The sequence below is a fragment of the Mchenga conophoros genome, linkage group LG20 (genome assembly GCF_057382185.1).
Source record: "Mchenga conophoros isolate Kocher_MC1m ecotype Shallow Benthic linkage group LG20, M_conophoros_male_GT1.1, whole genome shotgun sequence".
In the NCBI taxonomy this organism is placed as follows: Eukaryota; Metazoa; Chordata; class Actinopteri; order Cichliformes; family Cichlidae; genus Mchenga; species Mchenga conophoros.
In genome coordinates this window covers 34,601,094-34,621,355 of record NC_140545.1, presented here as the reverse complement: position 1 = coordinate 34,621,355, position 20,262 = coordinate 34,601,094, and the positions used below count along the sequence as shown (strand labels likewise).

Here is a 20,262-nt window from a genome sequence, read left to right as displayed (position 1 = left end):
TTACAAAAAACCCATCATTTAAAAACTGCATTTTGTATTTCCTTTGTCTAATATTAAAATCTGTTTAATAATCTGAAACATTTAAGTGTGAGAAATGTGTAAAAAACAAATCAAGAAAGTGCTGTAAAAAAAACTTGTTTTTTTGTACTGAAACATTTAAGAACTTTTTAGGGACCTTCAGCACAATTACCAGGATGTTTGCCTTCAGTTTATTTTCCTTGATGTGCACATGCAAAGCCATCGCCATCACTTTTATTTATATGTATTTATTTTGCTTTGTTGTGCACATTTTTCATCATTTTATTTTGCTTGAACACAGTGAGATTTTTCCATCTGCATCCGTTTTCTTTTTTGTGGAATTGTTTTAGGCTATGTTGATGTTTTGCTTCCCTTTTTTTGCATTTAGCATTTTGTGATATCAAATGGATCAAATATTGTGGCAAAAATAAAATGTTTAGGAAAATTCTTATTCATGGCATTTAAACCTAAAAAGTGAAAGGTTGTCATTACACTTTATTAAAAGCAGCTGTAAGAGAAGGAGGAACTTGGAGAACCTGTAATTCAGACAGCAGCCACTCGAGGTCGCTGCTGCATCACAGTCCTTTCACATACTGTCGTTTTACTTACTGAAGTAAGTATCTAGTTCGAAACCACGTTTCTGTCCTACACCATTATTTTAGGGTCTTTATCTTTTAAAATAAAGGGTCTGAAGGCAACTGTTGACCTGGAAGATTTTTAGGACAATAACCTAGGTTATTGTCCTAAAAATCTTCCAGACTGAGCTCAGTCTTTCCTAATTAGAAGCAGGAAATTAGAGATCATCCGGTGATAGTTGGTATGAAAGACAGGAAACATTTGTCTTCCTGTGGTGTTGGGGATAGATTCAGTGTAAAACGCTGACAAACCAAAGAGCACTTATAGATCGACTTGCTGCTGTTGTTAGCCAAATGTCCAAGCATTTCAAATGAACGAAGTCTTTCTAGCATATGTACTTAAAGTCAGTGCAAACATTAAGTTAAAATATATCTGTCAACTCCAGCTCTGCCTCCTGCCCTAAACCATGCATCATAACATGTCTCTCTGCCATCTGTCACACTTCTGTCTTCTGGGATTTTTCGTTATTAATAAAAAGTTCGTTGTGACACGTGATTTCTTCACAGCATAAAATTTATGTGGATTAAATCACCTTAGATGCTGAACGAAAAGCGTGAAATTCATTGACACGACAGTTTAAATGGTTTTGAACTGAATGCTGTATAAACGCCTTCTCATGACGTCACGTTGCGTTTGCATCCTGCCACCTGTAGGAGCAGCACTCGTGGTTCTTATGTGAGGGTGGGAGCAGAGAGCTCATATCTTCACTTTGACTGGAGGACTTGCTCACTTCACAGCTGCTATAGGACTGAGATATTTGAATTTCAAAGAGACTGTGATACTTGGTGTGAAAAGCAGGAAATATTTCTTTTTGTCTTGTGTCTGTAATTTTACAGGTCAGAAGCTGCAGCCTCAGCAGGCACCGAACTGCTCAAGATGTTGAATAAACTCCTGCAATATGTCCGTAGTGGAAAAATCGGCACCACTGGCACAGGGATCGGGATTTTGTTTGCATTTTACTATCTGCGGGAAAAGATGTGCGCTTGCTCAGGCCACACTTTTGATTGCAATGAAATGGTGGTCGTGCCTGTTCTTTTAGTATTTTTCCTGGTGCTCCTGATAGACCGGACATTTCGGAGCACAGCAGACCATCCATCCACACTTTTATGCCTTGTACTCAAGCGCGTTATCAGAGCGTTTCTAATCAGTCTGCTGTGGATTGTAGCTGTGTTGCTTTTCACAGACTGGTATAGTTGCTGTACCACTGATGAAAAAAAGAGGAAGCTGTTCTGTAAATCTTGGCCCAACACAGCTACAACTAATGAAACAACTCAAATGACTGAGCTGAAAATGAAGTCAAAGGTGAGGATGTTTTGTTATTTTTCATACACAGTGCACATGTAATGTTATTGTTCTGTTTTTTTAATTTATGAAAGTATAATAAATACACAGACACATTAATGCTGTTATGTTTTGCATGTTTGTTGCTTCTTTTTCAGCTTGCTGGTTACTCTCTGCTCCTCAGCATGACTGTTGTCGCTTTCTTCATGACTTGGAGTGGGTGGAGAAAATGGTTTATAAAAAAATACAGTTGGTGCAACAAGAAAACTTTTTACTACAAACTGATTTTGGAAGAAGAGAAAAAGGTTCTGGCGGAGCTTTTGAGGAAAGAAGCAAATGAGACTTTGACTAAAGAAATCACGAGCAACATAAAAAGGAAAGACTGGGACGGCTGTTTTAACGTTGCTCAACAAATGATCAGTAAAGCAAAACATCAAAAACCAGAAGCAACCAACCAGCAGATCAACTGGATCAGTGAGGGGAGCTCCAGCAGAGGGGGACAGCATCATCAAGCAGCAGCACATCAGCAGGTAAAAGGCTCTGTTATATACAGATGTTACAGCTGCCAGACTCTGTCAGTCTAAATTAATGAAACTATTTCATTGTTGCATTCTGACCTGCACAGTCATCCAGGTCGCCATGAATCCAACTCTACTCATTATTAATAGCATTAACATGTGTTGTTGTTGTTTAGTTAACTATGAAACCAAAAAGACACAGATTGCTATGCTATCCTGATGTAACTCTCTGATTAATCTGGGCTTGAGACCATCATTAGAGCACTCTGTGTTTCCTGCCTGGTTGCAAATATGATCTATGTTTGCTCTAACTACTAACACTGTGCAGAAATACAATGAAGAGTGAACAATTAGTGCACAGAGATTCTGTTTTTTTACTTTTTCTATCAGAGTTAACTTTCTTGCTAATTGATAAAAATCTTTTGCAGGCACAAAACTATGAACTTGAAGCAGTGGCACAAGGTAAACGCACCAACACTCCTTAATTCACCGTACAGCTCCCTTAACATCACCTAACTTCACTTTTACAGTGATAACACTAAAAACTGTCACTGATGTGAGGATGGTGGTCTGCATAGTTAGCACTATGCATTTTCCTGTTTTCACTGAGACTGTCTCACATTGAGGGCTTGCTTTGGCCCAGCTCCATGCAAAGCCTCTTTTGCATAAAGACACGACAGACTCTAAATGTCTAAATTTTGTCAGGAGCTGTAACTCAGTTTAGCCATTTACTTTAAAAACTAAAATGATAACAACAATAATAATCTCTTTCACAGGGTTGAAATATCTTATATCTCATAATGAGATTTTTAATATTGCACTGTTGAGGGTTGGAGTTAATTTTAATCACTTTAGAGATTGGCCACAATGTGTTACTGTATAAAACTTTCACACGTTGTTTGTCTCCTGCCCTCCTGCTGCACCATTTATGTTTTCATTTATAAAGTTGCTATCAAAGCTCAGAGTGAAGCAAATCTGTATTTAGCACCTCCCAGTCCTCTTATTTCCCCTTTTGTTTTACTTATGATGACTGATGTGATGATCAGTCTGTTGGAATCAGAATAAAATCTGTAAAATAAAATTTATGGTCTCCATCTTTTTAACAACTCTGTCGACAGTAATGCAGACGACAGACTGTGAGGCAGTTTCTCTGCACTGAAAACATTTACTGTTTATCACTGCAACAGTCTCTGGTTTACCCTTCCTTACTCTTCTTATTCACAGCATTCAGGGTAGTTTGGACCCAGGCAAAGAATTCCTTCGTAACGAGAGTCTACAATAAATTTTTATCTACAGATATAATAATCTGACGTTATAATAAATTAATGATTCATCCTAAATTAATCTTTTTGAGAGCAGAGAGAATTCTGGGTCCTTTGCAACACTTGATTTTGGAGACATGACAGCAAAACAACCATACTAATATAAATATATAAAAGGTTAAATAGCAAGAACATTTTGGAACTGTTAGGATTTTTTTAACTGTGTAAATATTTTCTAGTTGTTGACACTGTCCTCACTTCTATATCATCATCATCATCATCATCATCATCATAATAACAGTTAACATTTTTAAAACTAGGCTGTGGATTGAAAACAGTGGAAACCTTATATGTGCAGGAGTTGCTCATGTGACATTCCCTGAAATGGCAGCTCAGGTGCTCTTACATGGTCAGAGTCCACTTGCACTGCAGGATGGATCCAAATATGATAAAAGTCTCAGATTTAGACAAAATGTCTCATCCTTCTAAAATTATACTGAAATATCTTAAATTGAGTGACTGACATGTAGATAGTTCTATAAAAGCTCAGACACGTCTCATCACATGTGCGCCTTAACTCATTAAACTTTACATCAATTAAAAACTTTTTGTATTTTTCTTCAGCTACACCTGAAACAGTTACTACAGTTGAAGTCTGACCATTAACAGTAACTCAGTAAAACATCTCTATAGCAGAGATGGTGTAAGACAGCCGTCATATGTCAGTGAGGCAGAAATGAGATCAGATTGTAAATATTTAAACTGGGGACAAAACATTTTAACCTCCTAAGACCCGAACTCTTATATGGCATGCATTTTTAAATTCTCTTTGCTATTTGGGCTGTTTGGGACCTGATGAATGTAAAAACAAAGAATTTCCAGATATTTCTTTTTTCCCTATATCAACATATGAGGACATTTTCTTTAAATTTCGATAGAACAGTGTCAGTATAACATTCTCGTAAGTGGATATCAGGCCCTTGTGGAGTAAAATTTTGTATTTTGGTCTAGACATCCCAAAATCTGGCGTCCACCTAGGAGGTTAATCCAGTAATGACAGAAATATTGAAATGCTCTTAAAAACAGAGGTGTTATGTTTAAGTTCTTACTGAATAATTATTTAAAAAATGAAATAGTTTTTCAATAGTTTTTTATTTAATAAAAAAAAATCACCTGAGTTTGGATATTAATATCTCATGACGATGATGATGATGATGATGATGATGATGATGATGATGATGACCATGATTAAAAATACTCTTTTATTCCCTCTAAATGACACAGTGTCACATGCTCACATTCCTCAGTCTATTAAAATGGAGGCTCTGTTTTTTTACATGTTGCCATGGTGAATCATGATATCAGAGCTCCTCTGATGAATCTTTTCCTCTTCTAGTCATCCATGTACTTAACTCAGCATGCTTCCTGTAACAGGGTCCAGAAGTACACAGTTCAAAGTACAACTTCAGAAGATCACAAAACACCCTGTACACGGCTCAGTAAATGACTCCTCAGGCTCAAGTTAAACAGTCAAACCATTTCCAGTATATCTTTATTTTATGTTCATTTCTTGGATTTCATTTTTCAAGTCTTGTTTATTTTCATTCAGTTAAACAGTTCATTTTGGTTTTCACTCCAGTTTAAATATAATAAGTTTGCTCTGTACAGACACAATTCTTTGTTTTCTGACAAAAACATTTTTCTGCCCTGTAGAAAACAGAGACACCATGCCGTTATTTAACGAATCCACCTAAAAGAACATCAAGTGATGCAGCTCCAGAAACATCGCAAGTGACCACAGACATGTTATACACCTTGTCAGGCGACGTGAGGTCTAGAGAGAGAGAGGTCGGATAAAAGTTCTTAATATCCAGCCTTATGTGATTATAAATGAATTGGGATGAATCTGCAAAAAGGTTTTTGGAAAGGGAAGCAGGAGACTGTTGTTGTAGAGTAGATTGATGAGACTGAAGCTGTTCAGTTGCAAACAGAGAGTTCAGTTCCTTGCAAAGCAAACACGTTTAAAACAAGAGAAGAAAAAAGAAGAAAAAAAGTTCAAATGTTTTGTTCTAAATCTGTTGTGTTCTACAAATTATTCGAGAATTGGAAAAGGAAATAGGAAAATACATATTTTTTGTTTTTGTTTTTAAATCCTATGCCAACTCTTTTTAGCTTTGTAAATATTGGCTATAATGTATGGATAACTCTTATTTTATTTTGACTTTATTTTGCAAATTTATTTAAATTAGGCTATCCTAGGATAAATGTTATTTTGTTGGTTCTAAAGATCTGGATTATTTTTTACTTTATTCTTTATTGTAATTTTTTATCCTGTTTTTCAGTTTTATTTTTCAAGACTTGGTGAATTGACCTTTATTTTTACAACTTGGCTTACACTTTTTAGTATGTTGGCTATAATGAGAAGTGTTTTTCAGTTTCTTAGCCCCCTTGACATGGTTGGGGGCGGGGGGGGGGGGGGGGGGGGTTGCGTGCCTCAATGACCCTAAGAGCTGGACCAGCAGAGGCTTAGTCTTCAGGTGGGACACCAACATTGGTCAGTTCTTAGGGTAGATGCCTGACAATCGAATTACATGACAAAAACAGTTATTCAGAGCACCCCACCACCACCCCACCCCTTTCCTGTCTCTGTTGCCATCCTTTGCCTCCTTTACATTTCCGTCTGCCCCCTCATATATGCCTGTCTAGAACCGGCCCAGGTTGCAAAATGTTCCATCCATCCTCTTTCTTCCGCTTATCTGGGGCCGGGTTGTGGGGGCAGCAGCCCAAGCAGAGAAGCTCAGACCTCCCTCTCCCCAGCCACCCCCTCCAGCTTATCCAGGGGAACGCCTTGGTGCTCCTAGGCCAGCAGAGAGATATAATCTCTCCAGCGTGTTCTGGGTCTGCCTTCTCCCAGTGGGACATGCCTGGAAAACCTCGCCCAGGAGGCGCCCAAGGGGCATCCTTGTTATTATTGCAAAATCTTCATCCAGCGATTTGTTTTTAGGAGCCCTTTTTTCTCAAGTGGTGGGTTACCACCATCGCAGCTTTTGATATGTATCTACAAATTCAAATTGATCTTATATTTTTCATTAAATAATAAAATATTTCAGTTTAAATGTCTGATTCTGTGTATTGCTCTGAGTAAAATATGAGTTTGTGAGAGTTGGAACCCTGTTTTTATTTGCATTTTCCACAGCTTCCCAACATTTTCAGCACTGAGTTTGGGCCTATTTAAAGTTATTGTTTTTCTTCAGAGTGGCAGAGAAGATTTCATTATATATCTCTTGATGTTAGAAAATGACTTCTTAGAACAGTAAAACTTAAGTTCTACCTTATGTTCTAAGTAGAACTTCTAACTTCTCTAAGTAGAACTTAGAACATAAAGTATAGAAAAAGCAGCCGGATCAAATGAAGATGTGAAAGAAGTAAAGAACATAAATGAATACCAAAGACATCCACCCTCACCCAGGGAGAGGAAAAAGTCAAGATTGTGCAAAGATAAGATGACAGGACATGATGCACCAACTTGAATAAATATTTGCAGGAGGAAACATTTGGCTTAGGAACCTTGAACCTAAACCACAAGTGTTCCTGTGAATGCAGATGTGGCTGCTAAAGCTGGTGGACCTAAATGTTCACCTCCAAGTCCGTTCACATACAAGAGGGAGGGGAGTGAGTGAGTCAGCGCTCAGGGCACAGAGTTAAACACACAGTTTTAAAATTCGCTCCCACGGTCCCATAATCCCACAGTCCAGCATGTTGCTCTTCTGAAACAGGACAGGAATTTCTCTTTGGGGTGGAAACCACGCCGGCCAGAAGAACAAGGAGGGGGCTGCTGTCGCAGACATGTCTCCTCCTGACAGCGCGTCACTGCAGTCCCGCCCCACTCCACACCTGAACACGGCCTCCCTCGTAGCACAGCCAGATGCAGGCAGAGGGGCACCCCTGCCCTGCTGTGAATTGCGGCCATCGCCACTCACTGTTGTTGTTCCTGCCATTGGGACTGGATCGCCGAACGACTTGTGGCCCCCCACAGTCAGGCAGCAGTTCCTCCAACACATGTGCGGGCTTACACGCGTTTCTTTATCTCCTGCTCACCTTTCGTGCGTCGCTCCTCTTGTCTCTGCGCTCACTATCCCCTTTAAAAGGTCAATCTGGCGGCTGATAGGCCACCTCGGGGAACGCCCCCACCTCACAAGTGCCTACAATTGTCCTCTTCGTCCACAGTGGATTAGAAGAATATTGTGCAACAACACTAAAATACATAATATTATATAAAGATGAGGATAAAACCATGCAATATAAATATCAATAAACAAACATGCAATATAAATTTCACAATAAATTCATGCAAATAAAATCAACACTATGTACCAATACACAGATCGATAAAACATAAAAACACAAATTTCCACTGTGTGACACACAGTTTGTGCATAACGTAAAAATTTGTTTTTATTTTTTTTTTCAGCTTGACTACAAGTTTGTTGGTTATTTGTATCATCTGCTCAATGAAATAATTAATTTAAATGTAGAATTTTAGAAGAAAATAACAATTGTTAGTCTGAATGGCCAATAATCTTCACATTTAGTTCTTACTTTTGTCAAAACTAACTCTGTTCAGGTGATGCTTCATCCTGAGTAGTTAGCTGCAGCTTGTGTTCACTAAAGTTATAATCATGGGAAAACACGCATGCTGTTTTTCAAGTAAAATTTCTCTTGTGATACTTTTAAAATTCAGCCTCAGAACATTTATATTTCTACTTCTGGTTATATTGTAGACTATGAAATGAGCGGCAGGTTCTGCAGTCCAAAAGAAAATGGTAACTTGACTACAATTGAGGACAAAAAACATTCACATAGCAGGTATTGACATAAAAATCAGGCAAGCAGTAGGACACATATGTACCTGTAATGAATGAGCAAAATTTGAACTGTTTCCTTTTTCAATTTATTTTCACAGCATTATTTACAATACTTATACTTCACAAGATGACCGGCAACAGAAGTCACTGTTTTGGATGAGAGGGTGGAATGCTAAGTTAGCTAGGCTAGCAAAGTGAATCCACAGACTGTGGTTGTTGCACAAACAGCACAGATCTCTGCTAAATAGTAGATAGTCTTGTTGTTTGTAGCAAGAACCCAAACCAAAATACAAAAGGGTGTCTCAGGGACCAGAGCTACACCACATGGCTTCAAGTAAGTTCCAACAGTTCGCAAAGACATGGAGTTTCACCCACACCGCTACTAGCCCCCATTACCCACAGAGCAACGGCCTAGCCGAAAAAAAACGTAGAACACAAGGCCAAAGCTGAACATAAGGACCCTTACTTGAGCCTATTGGAATATCGGAACACCCCTGTGGACAACTTAAAGTCGCCTGCAAAACTACTCATGAGCCAGAGACTCCACTCCATCCTCCCTGCAACACCAAAACAGCTGGAACCACAAGTAGTTTGCCAGCAAACAGTACGTGAGAGGAGAGAAGTCTGCCAGCAGCGCCAGCAGACTTATTTCAACAGGGCGGCCCGACCTCTGCCTCAACTACATCCTGGCACACCGGTCTAGTTCCCTCAACAAGAAGGTTCCTAGAAACCAGCTGTGGTCACGCGTTGTGCAGACACGCTCAGAAGCTACAACATAACCACAGTTACAGGACAAGTTTATCATCGTAACCGCCAACACCACCGCAAAGGCAGAAACAGTGTAGGAAGAGAGGAGTCCATTCAACCGACAGTCAACAGTCATGACAGCACTGTGGTATCCCAGCCTCCGCCTGTGGAGCCCCCTGACAAAGACACTACAACACCCAGATACACAACTCGATATGGACGTGTTACTAAACCAAGACAGGTCTTGGTATATTGTAAAGGGTGCAGGCGGATCACTGCCCTAGAAAAAAAAAGAGAACAGCTGTTCATCTGTTTGTTGTTTCAATAATTCCACTAAATGCATCTGCTTATTATGGTAATAATTTAGCCAGTATTGAGACAAATGCTATGATAATGGATGTTGCTCAGGATGCTTATTGCTGTAATTTCAGTTGCCTGACAAATTTAACAAGCCTGAGTTGCTCTGTTGTTGATGTTTTTCTCGTCAGTCTTACAGCAGAAGTACCAGACACCATGAACTAACACAGCTGCAACCCACAGCAGAGCAATTAAAAAAGGCTCTGATAATGCGCTTGACAACAACAGAAGCGTCCCAGCGTGTTTTGCAGCACTTCGGAATGTCGTGTTTGTCAGCAGCATTAAGAAAAATATTAAATATTAAAAACTGCACACCTATAGCTTCAGTGCATCGGAAAGTTTTGGTGCTGCAACAGGAGAGGTACTGGTAATGAAAAAAACGACAATACCTACCAGGATGGGTCACGACGAATACATTGAAAGAGGTTTTTTTTGTTTTTGTTTATTTACCATCCTGTGTGCTGAGAGTGAAGCTTCCTTCCTCTAAAACTAAAGCAGTAAAATTATTTCCTGTATCTAAGTATCACAGTTTTTGTTAACATGGTGACTATTTAAAAATTCAGCCTCAGTCCTGTACTGCTGTGAAATTATCACGTCCTCCTGTCCAAGTGACTCCGTTTTCATCGATCCTCAAATTAAAAACTTCATGAACACGTGCGCCCCTGCAGGTACATAAAAGTGGTCTCGAGACATCCAACTCTGCCGCTAATTTTCTGCTTCTTAATTCAGATCAAACTGAGGTTATTGTACTTGGCCCTGAAAATCTTAGAAATATTGTATCTAACCAGATTCTTACTCTGGATGGCATTACCTTGGCCTCCAGTAATGCTGTGAGGAACCTTGGAGTCATTTTTGACCAGGACATGTCCTTCAAGGTTTAAATCTGGGACTCCCCACCATTTGACCTTCTCGGATGAGAGGTGAAACGTCTTCAAGCAACTTAATCCTGACTGGCCCTTAAAAATGCATCCTTTTAAGGCCCTAGGGACCAAAAATGGTCCCGCCCCAAAAGTGCAATAAAAAGATTATATATTCATATTTTTTTCCACTTTAAATTGGTCAGTCTTTTAAAACTACTTCTCCCTGAAATATTCATATAAAGTTTTAATTATATTTTCGTTGTTTTAACCCTTTAAATCCCAGTTTTATTACATGAGCGCCCTGTTTTTTTAGCCCCAAAAAACAAAAAAACTAAATATTTTCCAAAAAAAACATTTGAAGTAATATTTGTTTGTTATTATAATTAGGCCTTAAATGGACCAAAGATTGGCACCAACATTCATTTCGATCCACTTTTATTTTTTTTGCAGGAGCAGATTTTAAAAAAATGCATCCACCTTTATGCCTAAGGACAATTCCCCAAAAAGTGCTATAAAAACTTTATATATTCATATTTTTTTTCACTTTAAATTGGTCAGTCTTTTAAAACTACCTCTCCCTGAAATATTCATACAAAGCTTTAATTATATTTTCGTTGTTTTAACCCTTTAAATCCCAGTTGTATTACATGAGCGCCCTGTTTTTTAGCCCCAAAAAACAAAAAAACAAAATATTTTCAAAAAAACCCCCATTTGAAGTAATATTTGATTGTTATTATAATTAGGCCTTTAGATGGACTAAAGATTGGCACCAACATTAATTTCGATCCACTTTTCTTTTTTTTTTTCAGGACCAGAAAATGGTCCCCAGGCGGCCAATGCTGCTCCTCTAGGCCGAAAGGAGTGCATCTTCCCGGGGTAAGTCGCGACGATCACCGGGGCATGTTGCGTGGGACTCCTTTCTACAGCACACACGTCCGATACCACGTGACAACAAATACGTCATTTCCTGTTGACTAAAAAAAAAATGCACCCTCTCATGGCCCTAGGGACCGAAAATGGTCCCGCCCGATCAGCGGGCGAAGCCGCTGCTGCACGCCGGGAATGAGGCTTCCTTTCCCGCAGGTCTGTCTAAGCAGCCCGCTGTTTTCCAGCAGGGGTCAAATGTGAAGCAAGGGCGCCACCCGGTGGACAAATAAAAAAATTACAATTCTAAGGCCCCTAGTCCAAAACGAAACCGAAACTTAAGTAATCACCAAGACGTTAACGGTAATAATTCTGCAGTGAAAAATAGCGTTTATAATGGAAGTCAATGGGGCCGCAAACGGCCCCTAGGGCTCTAAGAGGATGTGTATTGTTAGCTTAGCCACTGAAGCTAATTTAAGGAAGTCAGACTTGAATTTTGAAATGAAATTATGCCAAACTTTTTTTTAGAGAATTTGGCTATATTCCATTCAACACAGTGCAAATGGCTTGTAACCGAAAAACTAAAATGTACAAAAATGGTCCCAGGGCCTCAGAAGGCAGAAGTCCAGACGCTTTTCTTTGCAAGATCCTTTGACAACCTATATTAAGGATTTATGATCACATTTACTCTTAAGTTGAATGGATGAAAAGAAAAATATGAAGATTTAGTATTTGCTACACTGACAGATGAATTGGTTGAAATAGGAACCTGTGGCATTTGGGTGGTTATTTGGTCATAGATCCTAGTATTTATAATCAAATATGGAGTGTGTGCTGCATATTGATCAGGTGTTTTTTTAATCAGTTTTTGCATTTTTTTCAATAAGTGTAAATACGAAGTATAAATACAAGCAAATATATTGAGATACCTACAGCTGTATTTGGTATCTCTGTTATCTGTTTATTTTCTATTATTTTTATCATTTTTATTAAACATTTACCTGACACTTTATTAGGTGCACCTTGCTAGTATCATGTTGGAGCGCCTTTTGCCTTCAGAACTTGTTGAGATGTTGAGAATCTCCTGTTCAACATCACAGTGGTGCTCTGTTGATTCCATTTTGAAAAAGCCCTTATTGGACTCCAGAATACTTTCAACGGTACTTTGAAGTATAGTTACTGAAACAAATTTAAAAGTGTCAATCTAACCATGATAAAATATTGATACTTTAACCACTCTTAGCTGTGACATAGAGGCAGCCATCCACACCTAAATGTTTCAGATCCTTAAACAAATTTTAATAGTAGACAGTGGAAATCCAACTAAATGCTCCTAGCTCTGTCTGAAAAAGACTGCTTGTGCCACCGGTGGCCGCAATAGACTTCTTTGCTGAATTGCATTAATTCAGCCACACTGGAGAGTTTGAGCATGAACAGTTTTGGCAAATACAAAACAAGCTTTTGTGTTCCCCATTAGATGACCTCTAACTTCCTTAACTTCAATGAGAACAAAACCGAAGTGATAATGTTTGGACCAAGCGGCTATCCCAGCACCTCTAATTTTAACCTGCACAGTCTTGAACCTTTTGTCAAATCACATGCCAAAAATTTGGGGGTTATATTTGACAGCAATTTCACCTTTGAAAAACACATAAACTCAGTCGTACAGCGGTCTTTCTTCAAACCGAGGCTTTTATCTAAGGTGAGATCATTTTTGAACGGGTGATTCATGCTTTTATTATATCCCAGCTGGACTATTGTAACTCCTTATATGCTGGAGTCAGCCAGACTTGCCTGGCAAGGCTGCAGTTAGTCCAGAATGCTGCAGCTCGTCTTCTGACACGTAATAAAAGATGTGAGCACATTTCCCCGGTGCTTGCCTGTCTTCATTGGCTCCCTGTCCACTTCAGAATTAATTTTAAAATTTTATTGTTGACTTACAAAGCCCTGAATGGACAGGCTCCCGGGTATTTGTCTGACCTCTTGCAGACTTATACCCCCTTAGATCTCTTAGATCAAGTGATCTTTGGCTTTCAGCCGTACCAAGGTCGAGGCTGGTTCATAGAGGCGATCGAGCATTTGCAGTCGCAGCACCTAAGCTGTGGAATAATTTGCCCCTATACGTCAGACAGGCTCCTACTGTCAATCTTTTCAATCTTATCTTAAAACACATTTTTATTTACCGGCTTTTAATACAGCATGAGAGTTATTTGTTAATCTATATTTGGTGTTTGCTATCAATACTCGAAGTTATTTTATTATGTATGTTGTATTCTTGTTCAGCACTTTGGTCAATGCTCCTGCTGTAATTAAATGTGCTATATAAATTATTAAACTATTATTAAACTATTGTTGCTCAGAAGTCATTTTCATGTTGGAACCCTTGCATGTGTGTAGATTTTGCCCATTTTGTTTTTTGTGCTGAGGCCTGCAGTTCTTTTGATATTGTTCTGGGTTCTTTTGACCTCCTGAATGAGTCATTAATGAGTCATTATTCATTCTTTAAGTACTTTTGGTCAGCAACTATTAATGGAAAGTTTAACTGCTGTTCCAGTTTTCTCTAATTGTGGATAATAGCTCTCACCATGGTTCACTGGGGTCCCAGAGGCAGAGAAAGGGCTTTATAATCGTTTCCAGACTGATAGATATCGCAGACTTTGTTTCTCAGCTGTTTAATAAGATTTTGGCATGATGTGTTGTTGTTTGCTTCATTAGAAGGATTTTATATAAGTGATTTCTTCATTCAACATATCTGATATTTTGATAGAAAAATTAAATTCAAAACATGTTTTAGATTTTAGAGTCTTCAAAATATCAACCCTTTGCTTTAATTACTGCTTTGCTCACTCTTGGGCTTCTCTCATTGAGTTTCATGAGGTCGTCACCTGAAATGGTTTTCCAACAGTCTTGAATGAGTTCCCAGAGATGCTGAGCACTTGTTGGTCCTTTTGCCTTTACTCTGCGCTCCATCTCATCCCAAACCATCTCCACTGGCTTTTGGCCAGGTGACTGTGGAGGCCAGGCCATCCTGTGCAGCACTCCATCACTCTCCTTCTCGGTCAAATAGCCGTTACACAGCCTGGAGGTGTGTTTGGGTTCATTTTGCTGTTGAAAAATAAATAATGTTTATTATTCCAAACTGTGCCTTCAGTTTGGAATAAATTCAGCAAAGCACCTCCTCCTCCATGCTTCACGGTTGTGCATGAAAAGACTATCTTTTTACTTTTTCTGCATCACACAGAGACACGCCAGGTGGAACCAAAGATGTCAGATTTGAACTCATCAGACCAAAGCACACATTTCCTCTGGTCTAATGTCCATTCCTTCTGTTTCTTGCCCCAAACAAATCACTTCTGCTTGGTGTTTTTGACCATAAAGGCCTGATTCACACAGTCTCCTCTGAACAGTTGATGTAGAGATATTTCTGATAACTGGACCTCTGTGTGGCATTTATCTGGGCTCTGATCAGAGCTGATGTTAACTTGCGATTTCTGAGGCTGGTGACTTGGATGAATTAATCCTCTGCACTTCTGCACTCCATAACTGATGGTCTCAAACCTCATTAGGAAAGAAAGAAATTTCACATGTAAAACCTGACAAGGCAAGTGGAAACTGTTTCAGGTGACTACAACATGAAGCTCATTGAGAGAAGGCCAGTTTGCAGCACTGTCAACAAAGCAAATGCTGGCTTCTTTCAGGAATCTAAAATATAAGACATATTTAGAGTTATTTATCAATTTATTCATTGCTACATACAGTAATTCCATATATCTTGCTTCATATATGTAATGCCTTCAGTATGTATCAACAATGTAGGAAGTAGTAAAAATAAAGAAAAACCTTTAAATGAGAAGGTGTGTCCAAACATTTGGCTGGCAGTGTACATATAAATCTTGAAGTAGTCTGATGTCCACATGTCATGTTCGGGGGGCTTTTTGTAATACCTTGGAGGCCAAAGGTAAAAAAAAAAAAGCACACCCTTTTTAATATCTAAGGTTTTATGAATTTTGACTTCTTTTGCTCCTTTCAAGAGTCGCCACCAAGGACCACCTCTGTCCATCTCAGAATGATGAAGTTTTATGGAGCTGTAAGGCTTTGTCCAATATTTCCACCTTTCCATCAATCCTGTCCACATGTCTAAACCTCACCAGCATTGCCTCTCTAACTTGTCCTCTGTTCCTCTGACCCATTCATTTCTAATCCAGTGATTCTGGTCACTTCAAATGAAAATCTTAACATCTCCAACTCTACCTCCTGTCTTTTTGTCCCGGAAACAGACAAACCATACATCATACATACAAGGTCTCACTCCCACCTTGTAAACTTTGTTTTTCACAAATTACTCCTTGCACTCATCTCAACTCCGCCCTACGTGCACTCTCTCCCTCCCATTCACACACTTATCTTCTGTCTTCATCTACTGACTCTCATTCCTCTTCTCTGCAGTACATGGCCCCACATCTCCATCTTCCCTTCCATCTGCTGTCACTCAAACAACAGATCATAATGTTGTCTCCAAACATCAAATTTTGGACCTGGCCACCTTGCAGTATCTGAGACACCATCTCATATACTCACACTCAGTGGTTTTCAGGAGCCCATGCAGTGATCGCCATTACAGAATCTGTTCTCGATGCAGTGCAGACTGAAAAGCCATCCTTGTGAGTCTGTGTGCCACAACACCTGAAGGAATATGCTAAATATACATAATAATTGTTTTTGACAATTAATAATAATAAAAAAAAATATATAAACATACAATATGGACCAAAGTTTCCTGGATGATGAGGCAAAAATATTTGCACTTTGAGCATTTGTCCTCCAGGAGGCGCCAAAATAAGAGATCTGTCAGTAGATTGTTTTTTTTTTAAACTGATGATTAGATAAATACTTAAATATTGAATTCATCAGTTAGGACCTCCTACTATTTAATAAAAAAATAACTGACATAATAGCTGAAAACCATTGAAATCTTTTGGTGTCCAAAACATCTGACTTCATGTGGTCTGAAATCATCTCTTAAAAACCTCTGGAAACCTATAGATACAGATAACACAATTAGCAGAAACAGTTACAGTTCAGCATTACCTTTAACTTGAAGTATGAAAACATTTGAGATGCAGAATGTCACCGCCGATCTCGTATTAAACCACAAACAGCACAAACAGCTAAATGTTCAGTGGAAAAAAGGAACGACAAATAACAAAATGCAAAGCTCATGTTTTTTTTATTCATTTTTACTGAAACACATATTACAGTTCAAATTGTGCATTTCATTTGAAAGTATTTATTAAAATATCAGCTTAGCACATTAAAATCCAAATCTCTGTTTTTCTCTTTCTAGACCCAAAAGCTTCATTTTTATGATTTCTGTCAAACCTGAAACTTCACAGCTTCTTTGAGCATGTTGTTTATACACAGGTGGCATTAAATGTTACAGGAACAGTGAAAACTATCTTATTAATGTCTTTAATAGGCTACTTGTAAAATTTGAGCTTAAAGAGACGGTCACACATAAAGCAACTAGAAACAAAATAGCCAACGTCAGTGTGAAGCCAGCAGGTCAAAAGTTAAACTAAACTAACAGAGTGATAAAGTGGCCACGAGGGAGAGTGAAGACTACAGCTGATCCAAATATAAAGGGAAAGTGTTCCCAAGCCAACCAAAGGCTACAAGATAGAGACAAGCTGTCAGCTACCAAGTGATGCACAATGACTCTATAAGGCTTTCTGTAGAAGCTCCTTATAACATGCTCACATTTGTGAAATTCAAACAATATCATAGCGTAAAAATAGCACCATTAAAAATCTACCCTCATGTGACATAAAAAAAAAAACTTTGAAATATATGAAACATACATGTATCACCATAACATGGTATTTAGAAGCATAACATAACAATCTTACTATAGTTTCCTTTCACTTGTGACGTACAGACATATTTTTTTTCTGATAAACTGAAAATGAAACTTCTGAATTCTGATAAGACGGTCGCAGTGACGATAATTTCCTCACATTTCTGTTGTGCGTTTTTCTGAATCAGACTCCTCCATTAGTTTGCCCTCCTGTTTACATTTAAAACACACACACACAAAACTTAGATTACTTAAGTTTGAATAGAAAACAAAGAAAAACAAAGTAAAGTCAGCACAGAACAGACAAAGTGATGATAAAAATCTCTGTTCCTAATTTTATCTGTAATTAGGATCCTAAAGTAAAAACAAAAAACAAAACACGAGGTTGAAATAATACAGAATGTAAAACTGCTTTTGTAGATCCTGAAGTGGTTTACATGTTTTTTTTAAAAAGTCACTGGAGTCTTCATAGAGCAACATGATATTACCTTCTGTGGAGTTTTGTTTTCAATCAGCTTTTCAGCAACATCAAAACATTCCCCCCATGTTCCACTGCCAAGTTTCTTCTGCATTTCTTCGGTCAGCTTATCTTTTGCTGCTTTTCTTATCATCTCTGTGAGTACATTTTCTTCCTCTTCCAAAATCATTTGGTCGTAGAGAAGTTTTCTGTCGCAGCAACTTGGGCAATTCTCTCTCTCTTCACAGCATTTCTTCCATCCAAGTGGTAACACAAAGGTAACAAAAACAAAGCCAACCAAGAGTGCACCCAAGCCAATAAGCTGAAGGAGAAGCAACAAAGATTATATTTTAAACTCGTATTCTGAAATCACAAAACTGTAAAAGAGGGCATGTATTTAGTTAAACAGGTGATATCTGGAAAGAATCCAGTCTGTGTTCTTTTTTTCTTTTCAACTCATCAGTTTCATCGACAATTGACAGTACAGTTACAAAAACCAGCAAATCTGGTGTGCATCTGCTAATTAACCCCTTCCTATAAAGTAGGTGTGAAGTCAGAGTAGAGAGAAAAAAATTAAGTGGAACAGACTAGAGTGCAAAAGCCTCATCAGCTGATGAAGACTTCTGGAACAACATCCTTTGGATTAATGCGACCCAAGGGTTAGGTGGTGAACACCTGAAATCGACTACCAAGCATGGTGGTGGAGTTGTGAGGGTTTGAGGCTGTTTAGCAACCACTTGTCTTGTCACCTTGCTTTGATGGAAGCGTGATTTCCTCTGTATGCTAAAGTATCCTAATGTGAGGCTGTCTGGCTGACAGCTAAAGCTTCGCCCCAACTGAGTCATACAACAGAAAAGAGATTCCAAGCACAGCAGCAAATTTCCAGCAGAGTGGTTGAAAAAGAAAAAACCAACATGCTGCTCTGGCCCAGTCAAACTCCAGACCTCAACCTGACTGAACTGCCCGAAGAGAGCCGTTCATCAACAAATATCTGTGAACCTCAATGAACTGAAGCAATGTTGTAAAGAAAGGTGGACCAGGGATCTGGACCACAATGATATGAAAATCATACAGAAAACAGCTCATTAAGTGTAGTGTGTAGAGTCACGTGAAAACATATCAACATTTGGTTGTTTTGTTCCAAACATTGGATGGTTTCAGCAGCTCTCTGATGCAAAGTCTTCCTGTATTGGTAACTGGACTCTTCAAGGTCAGATGTAACCATCCATACCATCCATTTATACTTGTAATTTACAAGTATAATTAGTGAAAGAGATCTAAAATTTAAGTGAAATAAACTTATTACAAACTCCCTATATCTGCAGATATTCAGCTTTATCGTAGATAAAGGAGTAAAAAAACACAATAAGTCGAGAGAGCAACACAGAGTGGTACTGTATGATGTGTGAAGAACAACAACTTTACTCACCATGGATTTGTTTTTCAGCTTCGCAATCAGGACTCGTTCCTCAGCTGTAATGTTTTCTTTGTCTTTGCAGCCTAACTGTGGATGTTCTTTATACGTATTGCAACAGCAAACAAACCAGTCTCCATCGATGAACACGGACAATACCCAAAGCAGACCAATGCAAACTGCCTTCATAATTTGTAAACACAAAACCAAGAAAAGTTTGCACCTGCATTTGCATAAACAACAACAACATGTGCATGTAGGACATGTGTATTTCCAGACTCTCTTGAATGGCTCGTCTGTCCAGAGTTGTAAAGAAAATAAAATTAAAAAAGGTAGAACCAAGTAGAAAGAGCAGGTTGTTATATCAGCATCGCAAGTGCAGTTTAAATCCTCATCAAGCACATAATTGTGAACAAAAATCACAATCATTGCGACATACGTGCTGTATTGTTTGATGGCAAATTTTGGGAAGAAGGTCTTCATCTTGGGTGCTGAAGTTGGCGTCTGCTGAGAGCTGAAACTTAAACTAAATATTCTGAGAGGAAACTGTGCTCTTCCTGTACACAGAAGAATAACTGCAGCCTCTTTTTTTTTTTTATCTTCCTGGGCTTTGATCTTGAGAAGTTCTTCCAGCATTTTTTCTTATTTCTCTGAATATTTCTTCTGTATGTTGTTCTTAAAAAAAGAAAAAGAAAAAGCTTCTAAATTACAAACTATTGAAGAAATCAGCCAGATAACACTGCAGCTGCAAAGAGTGAACAAAATGTAGCACAATGTAAAGCCTTTTAAAAACATGCATGTTTTTGTGACCACTTTCACATTTGACCCAGTCCTTCAAATCTCAGTAGAAAGAATCTTCACTTGGAAAGATTTTGGTTAAATCAAACAAAAGTGTTGCTAACCAAGCTATGGAGACAATATTGTCATCATTTAAGACAATATGCAAACAAAGACATATGATGTGGGATTGACAGCTGACTTTTTAAAAAACTTTTGTAACTTGTAGGGCAAAAGAGGATGAAGATCAGGGTCCAGCACATGGAATAATTCAGTGAATTCAAATTAATTTGTTTGAGTGAATCTTAAAACTTCAGAAGAAGAAATGAAGATGGCACAAAGACGAAGACAC

The 20,262-nt window shown here is 38.5% G+C and overlaps 2 protein-coding genes across 3 annotated transcripts; one reads left to right on the top strand and one right to left on the bottom strand.

Annotated features, from left to right (window-relative positions):
* Positions 1-1,375: 1,375 nt before the first annotated feature.
* On the top strand, positions 1,376-13,658 carry LOC146551277 (uncharacterized). Of its 2 annotated transcripts, none has more exons than XM_085260687.1 (4): positions 1,376-1,956; positions 2,094-2,465; positions 2,882-2,915; positions 11,354-13,658. In XM_085260687.1, exons 1-4 carry the CDS (start codon positions 1,531-1,533, stop codon positions 11,422-11,424), a joined length of 903 nt encoding a protein of 300 aa, XP_085116813.1. In that variant the 5' UTR covers positions 1,376-1,530; the 3' UTR covers positions 11,425-13,658. The 2 variants fall into 2 exon arrangements, with proteins under 2 accessions (XP_085116813.1, XP_085116814.1); XM_085260688.1 differs by lacking the exon at positions 11,354-13,658 and adding an exon at positions 5,429-6,173.
* Positions 13,659-16,597: 2,939 nt separating this feature from the next.
* LOC146551276 (uncharacterized) lies at positions 16,598-19,902 on the bottom strand. The gene is made up of 3 exons (XM_085259690.1): positions 19,149-19,902; positions 17,751-18,041; positions 16,598-17,472 (listed from the first exon to the last, which is right to left on the bottom strand). Exons 1-3 carry the CDS (start codon positions 19,767-19,769, stop codon positions 17,419-17,421), a joined length of 966 nt encoding a protein of 321 aa, XP_085115816.1. The 5' UTR covers positions 19,770-19,902; the 3' UTR covers positions 16,598-17,418.
* Positions 19,903-20,262: the final 360 nt, after the last annotated feature.

What these genes read in the sequence shown, in the direction of transcription:
- LOC146551277 (XM_085260687.1), top strand. Translation starts at nt 1,531, where the DNA reads ATGTTGAATAAACTCCTGCAATATGTCCGTAGTGGAAAAATCGGCACC. An exon ending in AGCTGAAAATGAAGTCAAAG is followed by an intron (nt 1,957 to 2,093) that starts GTGAGGATGTTT and finishes CTTCTTTTTCAG; the next exon opens with CTTGCTGGTTACTCTCTGCT. An exon ending in AAGCAGCAGCACATCAGCAG is followed by an intron (nt 2,466 to 2,881) that starts GTAAAAGGCTCT and finishes AATCTTTTGCAG; the next exon opens with GCACAAAACTATGAACTTGA.
- LOC146551276 (XM_085259690.1), bottom strand. Translation starts at nt 19,769, where the DNA reads ATGCTGGAAGAACTTCTCAAGATCAAAGCCCAGGAAGATAAAAAAAAA. An exon ending in AGCTGAAAAACAAATCCATG is followed by an intron (nt 18,042 to 19,148) that starts GTGAGTAAAGTT and finishes CTTCTCCTTCAG; the next exon opens with CTTATTGGCTTGGGTGCACT. An exon ending in AAAACAAAACTCCACAGAAG is followed by an intron (nt 17,473 to 17,750) that starts GTAATATCATGT and finishes AAATGTAAACAG; the next exon opens with GAGGGCAAACTAATGGAGGA.